Source organism: Antechinus flavipes, chromosome 3 (assembly GCF_016432865.1).
Source record: "Antechinus flavipes isolate AdamAnt ecotype Samford, QLD, Australia chromosome 3, AdamAnt_v2, whole genome shotgun sequence".
Classification (NCBI taxonomy): domain Eukaryota; kingdom Metazoa; phylum Chordata; class Mammalia; order Dasyuromorphia; family Dasyuridae; genus Antechinus; species Antechinus flavipes.
Window position 1 is genome coordinate 575,836,077 of NC_067400.1, and position 21,254 is coordinate 575,857,330.

Consider the following 21,254-nt stretch of genomic DNA (forward strand, 5'->3'; position numbering starts at 1 on the left):
CTGACAGCTCAGCCAGCTGTGCGGAGGCTCTCTAAGGTCACAGTGTTTCCTCACTGGAGATGACTTGGTCATGATACACTCTGTTTCCTCATTTCTACAGTTTTCAGCCTGAGTCTGAGCCTGGGCTGGGGCCACAGCTGACTGGCTGATAGGATACCAGGGACCTGAGTCTGCTCCTGCTCTGGGACAATAGTCCAGGTAAGAGGTAACTTGTTTGGGTTTTGAGTTTGGAAGGTGAAAGGAGAGGAAGGCTGGGATGACTCCAGTTCCAGATCCCTCAGGTTGATAGAGAATAATATGACCTTCATCTCACTGTCTCCAACCTAGTTCCCACCTTAGACCAATAACAACATCTGGAGCCATTGTCAGAAAGAACCTTGAATTACAAGGTTCCTCCACGAGGACCTAGTCGCTCTGGGTCTAAGTGGGTTAGGCTAGTGTTGGGTGTGGCTCCGGATCCCTGCTGAGACCCAAAGGAGGAGATCCTGAGGCATGAGGAGGATGTCTTTTTAGTCCCAGGGTGATGGAAATGAGGGGAAGGTGAGAGCAAATGAAAGGAGGTGGGACTGCTGGGCAGTGAGTCTTAGCTACCCTAATGTCTTTGTCCTAAATCCTCATGTGGTTGTTGTCTGGGAAAAGTAGGTACCAGCCTGTTTCAACAGGGGGGTGGGGCTACAGAAACTATAGGAACTATATATGTAAAATACATAACAATATGCTTTATATAATGGATAGGAATAGATGTTAATAAAAGGTCTGGGTGAAAGGCAGGATAAGAAATCTTGAGCTCCATCATAGATTTGTAGGAGCCACCATGATAGAGGCATATGCTAGGAAGGCTTTGAGTGGGATGTGGTGAAAAGAGTCCCAGATCCCAGGGGAATGTAGAGTCTGTTTTTCAGCTCAACCATCTACCTGGGCTACCTACTTCTAGGACCCTAAGCTGCAGCCACCATCTCTCACCCATTCTATGCCCCTATTTCTTTCTTTGCCATGAGCCCAACTCTCTTCTCTTGAAGTGTTGGCCCCATTTGTAGGAGCCACCACAAGACAGTCCCAAGCCACAGCTTCCCTCCTTGATCCATGGGACTTGGAGAGCCAACCCTTCTAAGAATAGAGTATTACATCTGAAAGGGATGGTCTTCCCAGATCACCCAGCCCAACCCTTCACTTTGCATAGGAAGCTTAGAGAGATGGCTTGCTTAATTAGGGTTACTCAGTGGCAGACCCAGGACTAGAACCCAGGGATTCTGGTTCCCAGGTTCATATACTGTCTGGCACATAGTAAGGCTTAAATAAACTATTAAATAATTGATAGAATCTCATTGTTTCTCGAGTCCCCTACCAGAGGAAAAATAGTATTGGCTGAGAGCCACCAGTTTAACATGGGATATATCAGTGATGGGTTCACTCAACCCAAGACACTGTTCATTCTCCCTTCCACAGGAAACCTGTTAGGGCTGGCTCAGTGGTTCGACTGAAACAGCCTGGTCACTGGTTACCAAGGGGCAAAGCAGCCAGTAGTGACAGCTTAGTTTTCAGGAGCTCTTTTCAGTAAAATCTAATCTCTAATTTAGTACTGGGAGGAGGGAGAAAGGACACTCAAATCCCTGCTTTTGAAGAAGTGAGCCTCCAGTATGGGAAAGAGAATATGGCTTATGCTAGGAAGGCTTTGGGTGGAATGTGGTGAAAAGAGTCCCAGATCGCAGGAGGAACATAGAATCTGCTCTCAGTGCAGCCATCAAAGTTGTGAGACCTTGGATATATCCCTTCTCCCTTCTCCTGGCCTCAACTTCCCTATATATAACAAGAAGGGGTTAAACAGGATGATTTCTAAAAACCCATCCAGTTTATGAAATGGTTTGAAAGGTCCCCCCGCTATCCAAGTCCAGGAAGCCAAGTGTTCCCCAATGTGAAACAGTGCATGAAAACTACTCACTCACAGCCTTCCAGTCAAAGGGTTATTCTCAGGAATAGCCTTTCTAGCTGTTCTGGTAATTAACTCACAGAGGGAGCAGCAGTGAATTAAGCCCCACAACCTGAGAGAACCTTTCAGAGGGTCAGTGGAAAGGAATAGTCCTCCTTTTCCCAGAAGCCTTGTATCAGTGGCCATAATTCAGAAAGTATTAGAACTGTAAGGATCCTTAGAACATAAGATATAAGAGCTCAAAAGGATTTTGGAACACAGAATATAAGAGCTAGAAAGAATCTTAGAAGAGAATGTTAGAACTGGGATGGTCCTTATGTATGACAGAATGTCATAGGTAAAGAACCTTAGAATTCAGAATGTCATACTTGGAAAAAATCTTAGAATATAGAATGTCATAGCTGGGATGGCCTTTACAATATAGAATGTCATGGTGAAAGGACTCGTAAAAAAATATCAGAACTAAATGGAATTTTGGAACACAGCATGTCGAAGCAGGAATGACCCTTAGAACACAGAATGTCAGAGCTGGAAGGAACCTTAGAACACAAGTTGTGGAGGCAATGTAGTAAAGTAGGGAGGGTGCTGGGCTTGTAACAGGACGGTCCTGTGTTTGAATCCCTACAATCAGACACTAGCAGTGTGGTTTTGGACATAGCACTTAACCTTTCTGAACCTCAGTTGTCCTCATCTATAAAATGGAAATCAAAATACCACCTAACTCCCAGGGTTGCTATGAAGATCAAATGAGCTAATGGTTATAAAGCATTTTGCAAACCATAAGTAACTCTTTAAATGTTGCTCACTACTTTTATTTTACATTTTTAAATTTTCAGTTATACTTATTATTAACACAGAATATCAGAACTGGAAGGGACCTTAAAGGGCCATTGTCTTTAAAGAAAGAAACTGAGACTTGGGGGAGGAAGTGCCAAAGTCAAACAGAGTTAGAATCCTCCCTTGAGATCAGTCAGAGGTCTTTAGAACTTTGGCTTCTTGGAGAAACAATATTTCCAATCCTGCTGGCCTTGGGGTCCTTGCTCCTGAGAGTCCAAGATAGATAGGTCCAGGGCACTAACTTGACTCAGTCCCAAAGAGTGATGGTAAGAGATGGAGGAGATCGATGCGGCTCATAACAAATGGGCTGGCTCTCATCCTGCTGGTGCAGTGAACAGTTTGACTTAATTGCTAGAGAGTGAAACAAAGGTGAAAAGGAAAGATCTCAGAAGGAGGAGGTTCTCAGGGTTCTGAGAAGAATGCCTGAACAGCCTAAGTTGTGGAGGAGATAAGGTGATAGGGGATGTTTGTGGTTTCTGTGGTCCCTTCCTTTTCAGGGAGCCTCTCATCAATAAGAAAATAGTGATACTAAGGAGTATGTCCACCCTGCCCTACCTCCCCAGTCCCCAGCATTCTCCATCATCCCAGACTGGGGGCCTTCCTAACTGAGAATTCTGGTTTTTAAGATGGTAGTAAAAATAACCATAGTTACCATTTATAAAGCATTTTCAAGTTTGCAGAGCGCTTTATAAACATCACCTCATTTGATTTTTACAACAGCTTAGAAAGCAGGTACTATTATTTTCCTCTTTTTCTAGTTGAGGAAACTGAGGTAGAGTTCAATAACTTTTACAGGATCCACAGCTTTGTAGTTTAGTGATCCTTTCCCAGGGTATCTCTCACCAGCAAGACAGCTAGAGATACTAAAGTGAATGCACATCTTCAGTCTCCCGCCTTCTGCCTCCTTCCCCCTTCCATCGAAACCCTCTTCCATTGAACTTCTGTCTTCCTATTGGCAGGCTGGGCTCACCACTTTTTAGCAGATCAGAAGGGAACTCTTTCAGCAAAGTTTGCTATGGGGTGGAGTGGGGAGATGCACCATTTGAACTTTGAACTGCTGGTGAAGAATAATGTTAGAACAGAAAGCATGAAGCAGATTTGATTCCTCCATCCTTTTCCTTGATCACTTGGATATCCCAAAAGGGAGGTAGCAACTCCTCAGTGGACTGATTTAGGAGAGAAGAATGAGATATCCTAGATAGAGAGTAGAGATGGACTGAGGCTGGTCCAGGAGGTCTGGATGTATACTTAGAAAACCATTCCTTAGCAGCCTTGGAAGTGGCCTGGATATGTGGAATATGGATATCAAAGGACTTTAGAATACAGACAGATAATCTAAGCTAACATGTGGAAAAAGAAAATGGACTGAAAATTTCTGCTCTTTTCTCTGGGAAAATGCAGAGCCATGTAAGAGGGCATAGTCCTAGCTCTGAGAGCAATTAGTAACAGTCATCAGAGTTCTCAAGAGCCCAGATGAAAGCAATGTCATTATTTCTGAGCCTCTTCCTTCATAATAAAAATTCTATTTACTCACTTTCTAGTTATGGGTTATAAAGCATTGTCCTCACAACATATCTGTGAGGCAGTATCATTATTCCCCATTTTATAGAAGGAAAAACTGAGATTTGGAGCGTTAAAACCTAGGTTCTAGAATTAATGGGACTCCTACCCATCCTTCTTCCAGTTCTGGGTCCAAGGCTCTTCATTCTACAAGACATCGATTCTCTCTCTCTTTTTAAACTATTCCATTCTAATTAAGTTCCTAAGAAAAATATTTGAAAGATCCACAATTTATAATATGGCAAATGAACCAAGTGTATTATGCTTTGGTTCCTGTCTATATATCTCCAGTCTGGCATCATTAATTTGAAATATAAGAATCTGACAGGCAGAGGTAGCTAGGTGGTGCAGTGGATAGAGCACCAGCCCTGAATTCAGGAGGACCTGAATTCAAATCTGGTTTCAAACACTTAACACTTCCTAGCTGTCTGACTCTGGGCAAGTCACTTAACCCTAACTGCTCAGGAAAAAAAAAATCTGACAGTCTTTGGAGTCAGGAGGACCTGAGTTCAAATCTGACCTCAGACACTAGCTCTTTGATCCTGAACAAATCACAACCCTATTTGCCTCAAAACAAAGAAATATAAGAATTTGTAAATACATTGAGGTGAAGGATGTATCTCCAGTTTGATCAAAGATAGTACTTTTTTTTTTTTTTTTTTGCATTTGCATTTGCAAGATACCAATTCTCTCCCATAGAGTTCCCTCCATTTCCCACTCAGAAGAGATCAAACCTGGAGATGGGCTAAGGAAAAAGGCTTTTTTTCTTTTCCAGGATCAGAGAAAGAGGGAGATTTTTCCACTCTTCTGAGCTCCCCCAAGTTCTGTGCCTCTACTCTCCACCATGACAAAGACTAGAGAGCCTCAACTGGCTGGATCAGACTCCATAGAAGGGAGAGAAGATGCTTCTTAAACCCACCTCTCAGTTTTTCCCTCAGGGTTACTGTGCAAAGCAGCATAGATCATTTATAACACCATCTGCCAACTTCTTGTTATCAGGGACTTCTTGTCAGGGACCCTGAAGAGGGGATAGCCAGCCATATATCTGGGAACTGATTCCAAGCTGGAGTCTTTTAAGATATAAAGGGGTTCCTTCTAAGCTTTCTTTATTAAATATAGAGAGTGGGTATGATTGGTCCACCCAGATACTGTGATACAATGGAAAGAGAATCTTCGGAGTTGGAGGACTTGGATTCAAATCCTACCACTGACATTTACTGTCTGGATAATCTTGAGTAACTTACCTAATCAACTTGGGTCCTGATTTTCTTCTCTATAAAAATGAGAGAGTTGGACTTAGTGACCTGCAAGATTTTTTCTGGCTCTAGATTAGTGACTCTATGGTTCTATAAAGGCCATTGGGCTGGGTATCCCAAGGGAGGAGGAGATGCTGGGATGAAGGGGGAAGAGACTGTAGTTGCAAAGAATAATAATGAGCTCACCTTTCTATATTGATTTACAATCTTCAGAGCAATAAAAAATGTTTTATTGGGGCAGTGGATAGAGCACTGGCTCTTGAGTCAGGAGGACCTGAGTTCAAATACAGCCTCAGACATTTAACATTTACTGGCTGTGTGACCCTGAAAAAAATTATTAATTTTTAAAAATACCATGTATAATCATTTTCTGATATGTTCTTCCCTTCCATCATATTGAACTCTTTTTATTTAAAAAAATGTTTTTGAACCCTTTTTTGTAACAAAAACCCCCCAGTAAAGCATAACTCACCAACAAAGCCACTGAAAGAATCTGAAAAATCTGAAAGAATATATATCAAGTTGTCACGGGAGTCCCTTAACTCTCTATAGACAAGGTTACAGGATCATAATTTTGGAGAAGGATGGGACCTTAGAATTCATCTAATCCAGCCCTTGCCCTATTTTTAGTAGTCAAGATTGGACCTGGTACTTCATTAAAGTCCCATTATTATCTTTTTAGTGTTTTCATTTAAAGGGTTGTGGGTTTTGTTAGGTAGATTAGTGCTGGACCTAGAATCAGAATCAACTCTTTCTGAGTTCAAATCAGGTTTTAGACAGTTTCTAGCTGTGTGATTCTAAGTCACTTAATCCTGTTTGCCTCAATTTTCTCATCTACAAAATGAACTGGAGAAAGAAATGGCAAACCACTCCAGTGTCTTTGCCAAGTGGGACATGCAAAATCAAACATGAGTGAACAACAACAATTACAACAGTTTTTGTTTCCAAAATACTTTCCTTAGGACCATACGATGACAGTACTAGTACAGATGGCATTATCTTAGAAAGATTGCTGAATCTTGAATCCAAGGAGCCGAGTTTGAATCTAACCTTTTTATTTCATAAGTGCTATTTGTGTGACTTTGGACAAATTATTTTGCTTCTCTCTCTTTATTAAAATGAAGGTTTTAGACCAGACCTGCAGGTTTGTTTCACGGACCCCTTTGCATGGAGATGGAGCCTGTGGACCCCTGAGAATGACTTTTTAAAAAAAATGCATAAAATAAAATAAATCAGATAACAAAGGAAACCAGTTCTATTAAAATAGTTTAAAAAACAAAATAATTCATGAACCTGGGGCTAAGAACTCCTGCATTAGATGGATTCTAAGCTCCCTTCTAGGAAGAAAAGCCAGGAGAAGCAAGGGACTGAACCACAAGCACAGGGCAGAGTGAGGTCTCTTATGGAGTTCAGTGCCCTCTGATGTAAAACTTAGGTCCCTAAACTCCCAGTTCCTCATGCCCTTCAGACACAAGAACCACATGAATCAGACAGATAACGGGCTATTGGCAGAAAGGGACCTGGGAACTGTTAAGGAGATAAAATCAGTTCTTGGAGTATCCTATGGCCTCTGATTCTGAGGCTGGTGGCAGGCCTCATTAGCAGCAGGAAATTTGATTAGTCCAGGGACATTTCAGTGGGGATCTTCCACTCTTTCAAAGTCCTTGAATGCATAGTGGTTGAGTGGGCCTGTGGCTCTGGAATCTCCATCTCTCTGTTTCCTCATTATAAAGCTTTTCCCTCTCAGCCTAAGGAGAAAAGCAGTGTAAGTATTATAATACTTATATTAGACATTATATATATACACACATACACACACAGAGACACATTAGACAGAAGGGCAAGCCAAGGCATAAGGTGATAAGACAATTTGTTCAAGAACACACACTTAACAAAGGATGGAAATTAGAAACTAGGCAGCTGATTCTAAGGCTACTTTCTCCAGGAAGGAGGCTGTCTCCTTGACTCTTCCCAGTTTGCTCTAAGTGCCTCGTTAAAAATCTCTTCCCCCTCCCCACCTCCACCTCTCCTATCTCCATAGAGGGACCTGAATGCCTCTCAAGCACATTGGTCAAAGGAAGGAATAAAAATTTGGAGGTGGAGCCCTCCCCATTCCTATCTCCATTCTCCAGATAGAAAATTTTACAATTTTACAATTTTACAGGCTGTATTCTATCTCTATTCTGTGACTACTCTATCCATTAGCTCTGGCATCTGAATTCAAATCCCTCCTCTGACTGGACCTTGTGTGACTTGAAACAGCTCAGCTGACCTCCCCTGGTCCTCAGTTTACTCATCTGTTAAATGGCAGAGGGGTTGAACTAGATGACTTCTAAGGTCTCTTCCAGCTCTAGATCCAAAGGCCCCAATTCCTCCATCTGCTTCCAATGGATACTGGGTCTTTCTACAAATGTTCTGGAATCATTAGACTTCAGAAGGAACTTGAGATATTATCTAGTTCAAATCATACCAAATTGATTGTGCAGCATGGCTGTGCACTATCCCCTGTGCAACATACCTCACTTTTACTTATCCAGATTTCACTTGCATACCCACAGTGATGGGGGGAAATCATTACCCAAAGCAACCCATCCCATTTGGTCCCTAATGTTTGTCTCACTTCCCTTCCCCCTTCCATATCAAATCTTTTTTGGGCTAATCTGTCCCTATTCAGGATTACCATTGGTCTCCCCAATCAACTCTGAAGGTAGTTTCAGTACCTTGCTCTACTTTAACCCTGTATTTAGAATCAGCATCCTGATGTCTATTCATTTGTAAAAGAAAGAAGCAAAGAGCTGGGGATATAGAGTAGGAAAAAATGTACCAAGTATTGCTTTCCTGAGGGAAAAAAATGATGCTGCTGATACTGCAGAGTTGCTTGAACATCATTCTAATTTTCCATTAATATTTATGAGGCCCTGATGAGTGGTGGACTGAGAGTTGAGAGTCTGGTGAATTTGGTCCAGCAGGAAAAGCCTCCTTGTGTTAAGCTGAGTGCTGTGGGCTGCCCCTCCTTGCCCGGCTCTGTTTAAAGTGATTACTGGCATTGGACCTGGACCCTCCCTATAGCCCTGGGATTCTGGGGAATAAGGAAATGAGGATTCTGGGGCTAACTCTTGGCTGCCGGGCTGGCCACACGACCCCACTGTCAGACTACTTATGGGGTCTTCTACAGCTCCATCTTTCCCTCTGGCTTCCCCATGAATGGGGAAAGCCCATTCTTCCCCATCTCCCTCAGGGTACAGACCCCACATCACCCCTGTTCCCTTTTCCTGCTGATATGCTCCACCCTTCTAACTTAGCCTTTTCCTGGCCTATCAATCAATCCTTCAAACTAGAGCTCAGGCATCCATGATTCATGAAACTTCCCCTGATCCTCCCCTCCCGCATTAGGCCTGACCTCTCTTCTGTGAGATCAGAGAACTTTATATTCCTCTTTTGTACTTATGTTTTTTGTGATAAAATTAAGGTTGTTATTGTTATTGTTTTTTAACATCACCAAAATTTCCCCTAGGATCCCTCCCTGTTCTCTTCCCAGAAAGCTATTCTCTATAATAAATAGTATTTCTTTCAAAGACAAAAAAAGGAAAAATTAGTATGACAAATCAATACATTGAAAAAAAATGAAAATGTGTGCAATGTATAACACTAAAGGACGCCTACTACCTCTGCCAAGGGATGGGTGGGGGTCTCTTCTACATCTTGACTTTGGGGCTATGTTCTCTACAATGCTACAACATTAATTCTTTTTTTTTTTTTAGTGGCTTGTATTCTAATTTTTGTTGCATTTGACCAATGCAATAAAGTGCACTTATTTAATTTTATTACATTTATTTGCATTTATCTTACCTGACTTGTGTCAGAGCGGTATGACACAGGAGGTAAAGAATGGCTCTTGGACCCAAGAAAACCTAGGGTTGATGGATGGGGGAAGACAGGAGACTATGAGAAGGTACATATTCTTTAGTGTCTACAATTCTCTTGCTGGTGAGAGGTTTTTAGGTAAGGAAAGGACCACCAAGCCACAGAGCTCTGTTTGACTCTGGGCAACTCTGAGAATACAAATTAAAGAGAAGGTTGCCTTCCTGCATGAATGAAGGGAATTTCCTCATCTAGGACTTTGCCACATCAATGAAATCAAGTGCAGCCCTTCTCCCTTTTTCCTTTGAATTGTTTCTCACTGCTCTGCAAACATTGTAGATAGTAAATTGTAAACATCGTATGTTATAAATAGTAACTGTAGATTATAAATCGTAAACATTGTAGATTTTAAGTTGCAAACATTGTAGATAGTAAATTAGAAACATTGTAGATTATAAATTATGAATATTGTAGATTATAAATTGCAAACACTGTAGATTTTAATTGCAAATACTGTAGGTCATAAATTGTAAACATTGTAGATGTAACCCACAAATATTGTAGATTGTAAACTCTTTGACAGCCACGAACTTGGCTGTCTTTTCATCCTGCAGTGTCCAGAACTGCCCTCAGAACCTAATAGGTATTTACTATATTTCCATTGAGTGAATAAATAACCTGATCTGGGTCTCCCTACCTATCACAGGACCACTTTCCTGAGGAGCTCTTGCCCAGCTAGTCTTTGCTATGGCAGAACATCTCATCAGTCAGCAATACTTATCACCCAGAAGGAGAAATCTAGACTCCTCCTAACCTCAACAGGATCACTACCCCTAAAATGAGAAGAACTGTCAGCCTATGAACTTGTTTACAAACATTATCTCATTTGAGCCTTGCACTAACCCAGGGAGAAAAGCAATCCAAGTGTTATGATCCCCATTTTACAAATGAGGAAGATAATGTTTGGAGAGCTTGTGACTGATTCATGCTCACACAGATGGGAAGTGTTGGAAACAAGATTTAAAGTCAGGTCTGGGACCCTGACCACTAAGGACCACCACCCTCCCCTTCCATAGATGATAGGAAGTGAGACAGCAAAGGGATTTGGAAATAAAAGTACCATTGCAATACAGGATAAAGTTTCACTCATAAGTCCTGCTAGGAAATAGGTTCTCAGAAATTTACTGGGAAGCCTGAAAACTTGGGTTCTTTTTCTGAAGAATAATTATAGCTAGCAATTTTATAGCACTTTAAGATTTGTGAAGTGCTTTACAGAATTATTTCATTTTATCCTCACAATCACCCTGGGAGGTAGATGATATTATTAATAATACCCATTTTATGGATAAGAAAACTGAGGCAGATTAGGGTTCATTGACTTCTCCAGAATCATGTAGCTAGTAAGTGACTGAGGCCACATTTGAACTCAGGACTTTCTGATTCCAGGACCAGTGCTCTATCCACTATACCACCTACACACACACACACACACACACACACACACACACACATAATGCATATTTTAATAGATCCCTGCTTTTCTTAATGCAGGTATACCCTCCAATGATGCAGATTGTAGCCCCTCCATTTGGGTAGTAGCTGTGACCCAAAATAACCATTGCCTAGTGTCAGTCCTCTGGTGTGGTTCTTGGACAACTCAGTTGCCAGGCCTATGAGCAAAAGTCTTTTCAGCTTGTCAGAACCATTAAGGGTTGTTTACCAGAGGAGATTGTTATTACAATTCTAAATCCTGACTTCTAACCTCAGTTACCCAGAGAATAAATAATATTGTTCCTTCAAGGAAGAGGCAACATAGTAAGATGTAAAGAAGTAAGGAAATAAGCATTCATCAAGCTCCTACTAAGTGCTGGTCTCCTTGCTAAGTGCTTTTTAGTTATTATCTCAGTTGATGCTCACAATAACCATGGGGAGTAAGTGATATTATTATTCCCATTTTGTAGTTGAGGAAATTGAGGCTGACAGATTAAGTGATTTTGCCCAGAGACACAGAACTAATTGTTAGTCAATAATAAACATTTACTAAGCACCTACTGTGTACCAGGAACTGTGCTAAACACTGGGGATACCAAAAAAGGCAAAAGGCAAGTCCTGGTCTTCAAGGAGTTTACAATCTAATTGGGTGACACAACACATAAAAAGAAGCTAAAAGATGGGGGAGAAGATAGGAAAGATAGGTGGAATAATAATATCCAGAGGAGTGCAGAGGATGCTAAATGATAAGATGGTTGACCTGGATGACCCTCTTAAATGGAAGGCCTGGGAGGAGCTCTCTCTCCATTGTCCACCCTCCACCTTCCACTTTCTCCAGTCAGAGGGAGGGAGGGGCCTCCAGGGTAGAAGGTACAAGGAGGTGTGAGTTTCAGGATGGGATCTTGTTGCATGATGGAATTCTGATAGTCTAAGTCTAAGTTCTGTCTAAGATTGGGTTTGAACTCAGATTTTCCAGATTCTAGCACTAGTATTCTATCCCCTATACCTTCTAGAATATATAATTGCAAGTAAGAAACTTGGGTTCAATCGTGGTGATCTGTGTAATCTCAAATGACATAAACAATCTGGTACAGTGGAAAGAGGGCTGGTTTAGGAGTAAGAGCGTCTGAGTTCAAATCCTGATTTATTACCTTTGTAAGCTTAGGCAAGGGTCTCTAGCTTTCTGAACCTCAGGGGTTATTCAACTGTAAAATGGGGAGAGATAGATAGTCTTCAAGGTTCCTGGAGTTATAGTCCCTGGGTATGGGTAAGTGGGAGGAAGCCATTCTTGTGCCCCATTGTGGGATTCTCCAGACAATAATAAAAATAACCTCAGCCGGCACATGAACATGAATATGTTTTTTAAAAATGACTGACACAAATTCCAGAAGGCTGGTGCTGAAACTTAACTCTTGACTCTGGAATTAAAAAGGACCAAAGCTGAAATCTTGCTTTAGACATTGTCTACCTGTATGATTCTAAGCAAGTCACTTAACCTCTGTCTGCCTCAGTTTACTCAACTGTAAATAGGGATAATAATAGCACTTACCTCTCAAGATTTTTATGAGGAGCAAATGCAATAATATATGAGAGGTGTTTTGGGGGAGGAAAGATGGGGTATGCTTGTCAAACCTGAAAATGACATGAGGCTGGGGAATATAGCCAATATATTGAATGACAGCCAGAACTTAAGCTGGGGAATGCTAAGATACAACAAGTGGGCAAAATTAATAAGATTAGATTTAATGGGGATAAATGTCTGTTTACATGGGAGTTTAGAAAAATCAAAAGCACAATTATAGATTGGGAGAGATGTAACTAGAGGAGAATCTGTAGGGAAAAGGGGTGGAAAATTTTGTGGCCTATGACATATCCAGAAACCAGTGAGAGATGGAAATAAAAATGGCTTGGGTGACCTCAGACAATTATCAACACCCCAGTCACCACCCTCTGTTCTGCTTTGCTCACATCTGCAGTTGTTATGAGCACTTCATTTTAGGAAAGACATTGACTAATTGGAGACTTACTTGGAATTAAATCCTATTTCTTTTTGTTTGTTTGTTTGTTTGTTTTTTAAACTTTTTATTGACAGAACCCATGCCAGGGTAATTTTTTACAACATTATCCCTTGCATTCACTTCTGTTCTGATTTTTCCCCTCCCTCCCTCTACCTCCTCCCCCAGATGGCAAGCAGTCCTTTATATGGTAAATAGGTTACAGTATATCCTAGATACAATATGTGTGTGTGCAGAATCGAACAGTTCTCTTGTTGCACAAGGAGAATTGGATTCAGAAGGTATAAACAACCCGAGAAGAAAAACAAAAATGCAAGCAGTTTATATTCATTTCCCCGTGTTCTTTCTTTGGGTGTAGCTGCTTCTGTCCATCCTTGATCAATTGAAACTGAATTAGCTGTCTTTATCGAAGAGATCCACTTCCATCAGAATATATCCTCAAACAGTATCATTGTTGAGGTATATCATGATCTCCTGGCTCATTTCACTTAGCATCAGTTCATGTAAGTCTCGCCAGTCCTCTCTATATTTATCCTGCTGGTCATTTTTTACAGAACAATAATATTAAATCCTATTTCTAATGACTTATGTGACTTTATGATTACATAATGATGATGATAGAAATAATAACCATAATCATCCTCATAAGTAGCTTGCATTTATTTAGCCTTTTAAGGTTTGCAAGAGACTTCACATATTATTTCATTTGATCCTTCAGATATCCTGGGAGGCAGGTGCTATTATTATTCCCATTTTACAGCTGGGGAAAGTGAGAAAAGTAGAGGAAGTGACTTGACCAGGGTCACACAGCTAGGCCATGTCTAAAGTATGATTCAATTTCTGGTCCTTCATCACTCCAGAGTAGAGAACATGTTTCAGCATCAGCCTTCTAGAATTAGTGTTGGTCTTTTTTTTCAAAACCTGAGTTCATGTACTTTTGGGGTTATTTTCATGTGCATTATTGTAATTATTGTATATATTATTCTTCTAGTTGTGCTTTCTCTCTATGTAACTTCAAATAAGTTTTCTCATAATTCCTTGAATCTTGCAAATGGCCTGGGATCAAGGAAGATTCAAATATGTTATTTTTATTGCCTGAAATAGTATTCATATGAATATTTTTGACATATTTATTTGACCTCTTTGGGATATGTGCCTAGAAGTGAGATCATAGGGTCACAAGATGTGAATAATTTTCTAATTTCTTACTTAATTGTAAATTAATTTCCAGAACAGGCAAATGAACTCCCAGCTTTATTCTTAGTATATCTGAATTTCTTGTCTTCTCAATGTCCCTCCCCTACCATTTTTGTCTTTTCTCATCTGAAAAGTCAGATAACACAGGCAAAGCACTTACTAAACCCAAAAAGTCAGATAGCATAGGCAAAATACTTACTAAAACCCTAACATGTTCAGAAAGGTTAGCTAACATCATCCTTAGTTACTCCTAGATATAGTGGTGAGTCAGAAGCACAGGACTGCAAGTGGGGCAAAACAAAAGTTGAGAGGGAGCTTTTGTAGTCTGGATTTTAATACAACCTAATAATTTACTTTTTTAGTTGGTAGATCACACTGTGGACTCATAGGCCACCAGAACTTTCTCATCTTTTCCAGATTAGTCCAAGCACATACCTTTCCCATTGTGTTTTTAAAAGTTCCAAGTGGAATTTTGAAAAACCCAAATTTCCAAGTTAGATATGGCTTGGTGCATTTTAAAGTTAGTTAAGTTCTGACATTCTCTATCCTAAGGCCCCATCCCAAGCTACTCTGGCTTCTCTTCTAAAGACTTTTCCACTTCTGACATTCTCTGATTTCTACAGTTTGTCTCAGCTTTGACATTCTGTATTCTAAGGTCTCTCCTGTAATATTCTCTTTAAACTGTAATGTTCTCTGTTGAGGTTTTCTTGGGGTCGCTGGAGCAGACTTCGTTTCAGTTCAGTAATCACCACAGGAGTAGCCAGGGTTTAAAGTCCAAATCCTTTATTGTCTCTTTCCAAGTCTTGTCTCCTTTCCTGGGGCCCGGTTAGCTTTCTTAGAGGCCTAGCTCTCTCCTTGGTTCCGAGAGCTTGAGCTCCTGCCTCCTCCTCTGCCCTCTGAATCTCTCTGGATCCAAAGGTTTGTGCTTCAGTCTGCAGCCACCACAAAAGTGTCTCAGCATCTGAGAGCATCTAGTGTGCCTGTCTTTTCTGACCCTGAGAGCTTCTCCTTATATGTTCCACATTGAGTACAAACCAATCATTATATAATTAGGAAACCATTATTTGTTGTAGGATTAAATCAATGCTAAACTAGATTTAACCATTGTCTCCTCAATTTTACTTAGTACCTTGTTTCAAGTTCTGGCCCATAACATCTTGTAGGATTAAATCAATCATACTGAACCATGCTAAAGTAGATAACTATTGGTCTCTATCAATTCCACTGACTTAGTACCTTATAAGAATCCTTTGTTTCAAGTTCAGCGTTCTGACCCATAACACTCTCCCACTTCTGATATTCTGTGTTCTAAGGCCCTCCCAACTCTGACATCCTAGGTTCTAAGGGTTTTCCCAGCTCTGACATTCTGGGTTCTAAGATTACTTCCAGCTCTAAAATATTTTGCTTTAAGTTCCCTTTCAGCTTTGCTGGTCTATCTCATGTTGTATTGTGGCATTGAGTTTGTGAGTATATACAGAAGTTGGGCAGCAACTATCTCTCATTTGGTACAAGAGTTGGTTGGAGGAATATGTGACAAGTTATTTGTGTGCATGGTGGCGTGGTGTGTATATATATGTAGTGCATGTGTGTATCTCAACAGGACTGCCGGACAGGAAGTAGCTCTAGAATGAAGGCTGCAGGTAGGATGTACTGGATTGTATTTGTACTTAGAAGAAAGAGTGGTCAGGTACAGTTGCTAGGAAGGATCAGGTTGCTAGTTATTTACTAGGAGACAAAACATAGGAAAGTGACTTTTTAGAAAGGGAGAATTTGAAAAATTGCCCAACTTCCCCAAAATAAGATGTGCACCACACCCTTGCTTCTGCCTCCTCTTCCTTCCCTAAAGCCAATCCATTTAGCAATGCTTTCCCAGGAGCTTGAGTCACCACTAATTCTTGTTTCCCCCTTGCTACCCACCTCCTTGCCTACTTCCTCCAGGGAGGGAAGTCATTTACTCTTTGTGAGAGCCGTCCTTTGAAGAGTTAATTTTATCTGAGAAAGAAAAGGAGGCAAATGCACAAATTGAGAGGTTGCAACCCTCCAGATAAGATTTTGACACCAAAGAAAGCTGGCTCACCAGCTTAGTCTTGTTATGTAGAAAAAAATCCCACTTCTGATACCACTCAATGATGTTTCACTCAAGGTCATAGGATACCTATAGAAGCTGGGGTATTACAGAAATTTTTGGGGGGCTAAAACTAACCTAATCACAAAAATAGAGAAAGATCATTCTAGCAAGGGGGAGAGAGGGTGGCAGGAGAAGGCCAGATAATGAATTATTGACTAGATAAGTAGGGGAGAAATTAGCTCAAGGAGTTTTCTTTATCTTTCAAAGGCAATGTCCTTGGCCTTGAAGCTTGCTTTTTTTTTTTTTTTTTTTGAAGGGACAATAGAAGTTTTTCTTTAAAGAGTTTATAACTTTTTCGTAAGATTGTACTTAAACAAATTTTGCCCTAGATGTTGGGGATGGGAGGGATAAGAAGATCACATAGATCTTGGAAATGGGATCTCAATTTACTACCACAAGGATATATGATGTAGTCTCTGATGAAATGGTGGCCCTTCTCAACAAGGACTTATATGTCTTGGATCCTATTCTCCCCAGACACATTCTCCTTTTCTGATTTTCAGTCTTTTCTTAATGAGTTTATTCTTTCCTGCTGTTTATATATATGTCCAAATCTTTTTTTCCCCTGAAGCAACTGGGGTTAATTGACTTGACCAGGGTCATACAGCCAGGAAGTGTTAAGTGTCTGAAGTGAAATTTGAACTTCAGGGCTGGTGCTCTATCCACTATGCTAATTAGCTGCCCCATGTCCAAATCTTAAAAAGAAAAAAAAAAAGTCTTCAGTAGACCTTATCTTCGTTCAAAGTATCTTTCTATATCTTTCTACTCCCTTTCTCAGCCAAACAACTTGGAAAAAGTTCTCAACACTTTTAACTTTCATTTCCTCTTTTCTAAGCTCTGTAATCTGACTTCTGACCTTAGCATTGAGCTAAAACTGAACTCTCCCATGTTGCTGATATCTCAACTGCCAAATCTTGATGGTCTGGTCTTTTGTCAGTCCTCATCTTTCACCTTTTTTTTAGATAACTGACAAAAAATATATTGTATTATCATATTATTAAAGAATTTCCTATGTATCTTTAGATAGCACTTTTTTTTTTCAGAGAAATCGGTTATCCAAAGGACATCAGCATTTCAAAATCATTTTCCCTGAATTTCTTTAAAAATTTTTTTTTACTAATGTCTTTTGTTTTGAGACCATTTCCCTTTTCAGATATGTTTCCTTCACTCTCCCTTCTCCATCGAGCCTTCTCTGGTGTCAAAGACATATATGTGTATGTGTGTGTGTATGTGTGTATGTGTGTGTTTATATGCATATTTATATAAATGTATATGTGGTCATAAGTATGTATATATGCATACATACACACAGTCTGTTATATATAATATATGCTATATAGAAGATTTAGCATATATAATATTACATATAATAAATTTATTGAGTTGTTTTTCAATTGTGTCTAACTCTTCATGGCCCTGTTTGGGGTTTTCTTGGCAAAGATGTTGTAATGGTTTGCCATTTCCTTGTTCCGTTCATCTTATAGATAAGAAATGGAGCCAAACAGGGTTAAGTGACTTACCCAGGGTCACACAACTATTAAGTGTCTGAGGCTGATTTTGAACTCAGAAAGATGAGTCTCCTGACTCCAGGTCTAGCACTCTTATCTGCTATGTCACCTAGCTACCTAAATATATGACACATATGCATGTGTATATATCTATATCTATATACATATATTTAAGAGAATTCAAAACTTAACTTTTAACTTCCTATGCTATCATTAATAAAAAAATAATTTGTCATCTTTTAGGTCCAGAAAAGTGGTGGTCAGCTGCTTCTCTCCCATTCAGAATGATGGATGAAAAGAATTCTGACCGGATAGATTCTGAATTCAGATACACCCTCATTCCCATTGTCTATATTATCATCTTTGTTCTGGGAATCCTCTCTAATGGTTACGTGCTATGGGTGTTTGTCACCCTCAACCCTGCCAAGAAATTAAACGAGATCAAGATCTTCATGGTCAACTTGACAGTGGCTGACCTGCTCTTCTTGTTTACTCTGCCCTTGTGGATTGTCTATTATTTTAACCAAGGTGACTGGATCCTACCCAAATTCCTCTGCAATGTGGCAGGCTGTCTCTTCTTCATTAATACTTACTGTTCTGTGGCCTTTCTCGGGGTCATTACTTATAATCGCTTCCAGGCTGTGACAGACCCTATCAGAGCAGCCCAATCCACCACCCGTCGGCGAGGCATTATCCTGTCCTTGATCATCTGGGTCATGATTGTGGGGTGTGCCTTGTATTTCCTCATTTTGGATTCGACAAACGTTGTTCTCCTGAAGACCGGTGGGAAAAATGTAACCCGCTGCTTTGAAAATTATGAAAAGGGAAGCATCCCTGTTCTCATCATTCATGTCATCATTGTGTTCTGCTTCTTCATCGTTTTCCTTGTGATCCTGGTCTGCAATGCGATCATTATCCGGACCTTGTTGGCTCAACCTCTCCAGCCCCAGAGCAATGCTAACGTTAAACACAAAGCCCTCTGGATGGTTTGTACCGTGATGGCCGTCTTCTTCATCTGCTTTGTGCCTCACCACATCATTCAATTACCCTGGACTGTGGCAGAGCTGAAGATAGGTTTTCAGGACAACAGCCGTGTGCATCAGTGTATCAATGACATCCACCAGGTGACCCTCTGTCTCATGAGCATCAACTGTGTCTTGGACCCTGTCATCTACTGCTTCCTCACCAAGAAATTCCGAAAACACCTTTCAGAGAAGTTACAGAGCATGAGAGGGAGTCGCAAATGTTCCCGTGTCACTACGGATACGGCTGTAGAAGTGGCCGTGCCCCTCAACAACTATCCCATCAATACCATGACCAATTAGGCTGTGACTCCATGCCCCAGAGGCAAGAACCAGTGCCCTGCAGAGGTCATGCTGGGATCCAGAAAGGAAAGAGAAGGCATTCCATCTGGGCCTGGACAGTATCTCTGCCTTGTTTCTCTGGACAATTACAGATCAGTTAGAGAGATGAGACAATTTCTCCAAACCAAGCTGAGAAGATCTAAATCTTGCCTGAATAGGCAACTCCCTTCCCTTCTAGACAAATAGATTTGTTCTTAGGAAATCTTACTCTTCCCAGCTTCCAGGATCACCTTGGAGAATCTGCATGTGGTATGGTGGCTCCTGTTTAGTGGTTCACAGACCTCTTGGGGGTTCAGCACAATGATGCTAAATAGAGCACTGGTTCTGGAATGATTCAAATGTAGCCTTGGACACTTGCTGGCCACGTGACTCACTCTGTCTGCCTCAGTTTTCTCATCTATAAAATGAGCTGCAGAAGGAAATGGCAAACTACTCCAGTACCTTTACCAAAAAAGTCCCAAGATGGGTCAGAAAGTGTTGGACACAACTAAAATGACTGAACAATAATAACAGCAACAACAACAAAACATTAAATAATTGCAAGATATTATAATTAATATATAAAATTATGGTGGCAATTTGCAATACATTTTGTTGTGTGTTCATGGAGCAAAAAATCTTGGAAACTACTGCTTTTGGGAAAATAGCACTGGATTGGCTGACACAGGACCAGAGTTCAAATCCTGGCTCTCATATTTGTGGTCTTAATGATTTGGGACACATTAATGAACCTCTCTGGATTTCAGTTTTATCATTTAGAAAATGAGGGAGTTGGATTTGGTGACCTCTGAGGCTACTAAATCTGTCCTATGACTTCCATTCTGTGAGATGATGCCAGAGTAAAAACTGAATCCAGAACTCCCTTCATCTGATCTCTTCATTATCCAATGATTAGATTATTCCCTGTGAATCCTCAACATCCCATCCCAGGGGCTGACATCTCAGTGGAGGTATCTTACAATCTAAGTGATGGTTCCCATAAAAGATAGTTCTAGGAAGAGTAACTTCAACTGGTAGGTGGAACCCACAGGATAAAAGGAAGAATTGGGAATCATCCCTAGTAGTAATTTTCCCCTTGATGATGATGAAGATGATGAATTTACTGTTTTGTGCTGTGATCATTAAAGGTCTGAGCCACATTTCTCATAGGGAGAGACCGGGGGCTGCCACTCAGATTATCCAGCTAACAAACTCTGATGAGTGAAATGGAGTAGATGGACTCTGTGGTCATAAAATAATAGAGTTTGGGAGCTCTGTGAGTCTATAAGCCCATCAAACCTTGCACAGTGTTATGAATGTAGAAGGTGTCTACTCAGTATTTGTTGAGAAGTGGGACTTAGAATTCAGTTTCACTCATGTTCTAGTCTCTTCTTTACTTTTGTGTGCATGACTTTGGGCAAGTCAGTTAACTTTTCTCTAAGTGCAGATAATAAGACTTTTCCTGCCCAATGTTACGGGATCTGGTTTGTTTTTTTGAGCATCAGACTGAAAGTGAGACAACATCTGTGAAAGCACTTTGTAAGTTGTAAAGCTCAATGGAAACATACTTCAGTGCTTCCAGATTTCTGTGATTTTATCTGTTTGGGTATTTCCACTAACTCAGTTTCCAACCCCTTCCATGCTTATATGGACATTTCAGGAGTTGCTATGGCCTCAAAGTTGACCGACACTCCAATAATGTGCCTTTTCCATCTTAATCAGGCTGAGTTCTGATTTAAACAGATGCATAGGAGTGACTATGTCTACTCGCTAAAGCCTTTCCAGTTTGGTACGACCAGACAATGTTTGATGTTCAACTATGCCGCAATAAGGCAGCAGAGGAGGATAAACAAAGGAATAAATTGACCCCTAAGTCTGCTTCTGAAGTAAGTGACAATGACTCATTCCCAGATGATGATGAGGCTGCCTTTTCAGGGTACTTGTTTCAAGGGCAAGCATGGCAGGAAAGGTACAGATACGGCAATTGGAGGCTGGAAATCCATCCATCTTTTCTTCTGGAATAGATTGCTCTGACACTTCAAAGTCCACACAAAGAAGTCCAGTTCAAAAAATGGCCAGCTACGGCCTCAGTTAGGCCTTGAACAATTCCTGGTGTGTGTGTGTATGTGTG

General features: G+C 40.6%; 1 protein-coding gene across 1 annotated transcript; it reads left to right on the top strand.

Moving 5' to 3' along the window:
• Nucleotides 1-21,254, top strand: PTAFR (platelet activating factor receptor). The gene is made up of 2 exons (XM_051991374.1): nt 1-198; nt 18,024-21,254. Exon 2 carries the CDS (start codon nt 18,065-18,067, stop codon nt 19,103-19,105), a length of 1,041 nt encoding a protein of 346 aa, XP_051847334.1. The 5' UTR covers nt 1-198; nt 18,024-18,064; the 3' UTR covers nt 19,106-21,254.

Excerpts from the sequence above, each read along its gene's own strand:
- PTAFR (XM_051991374.1), top strand. The coding sequence starts at position 18,065 with ATGATGGATGAAAAGAATTCTGACCGGATAGATTCTGAATTCAGATAC.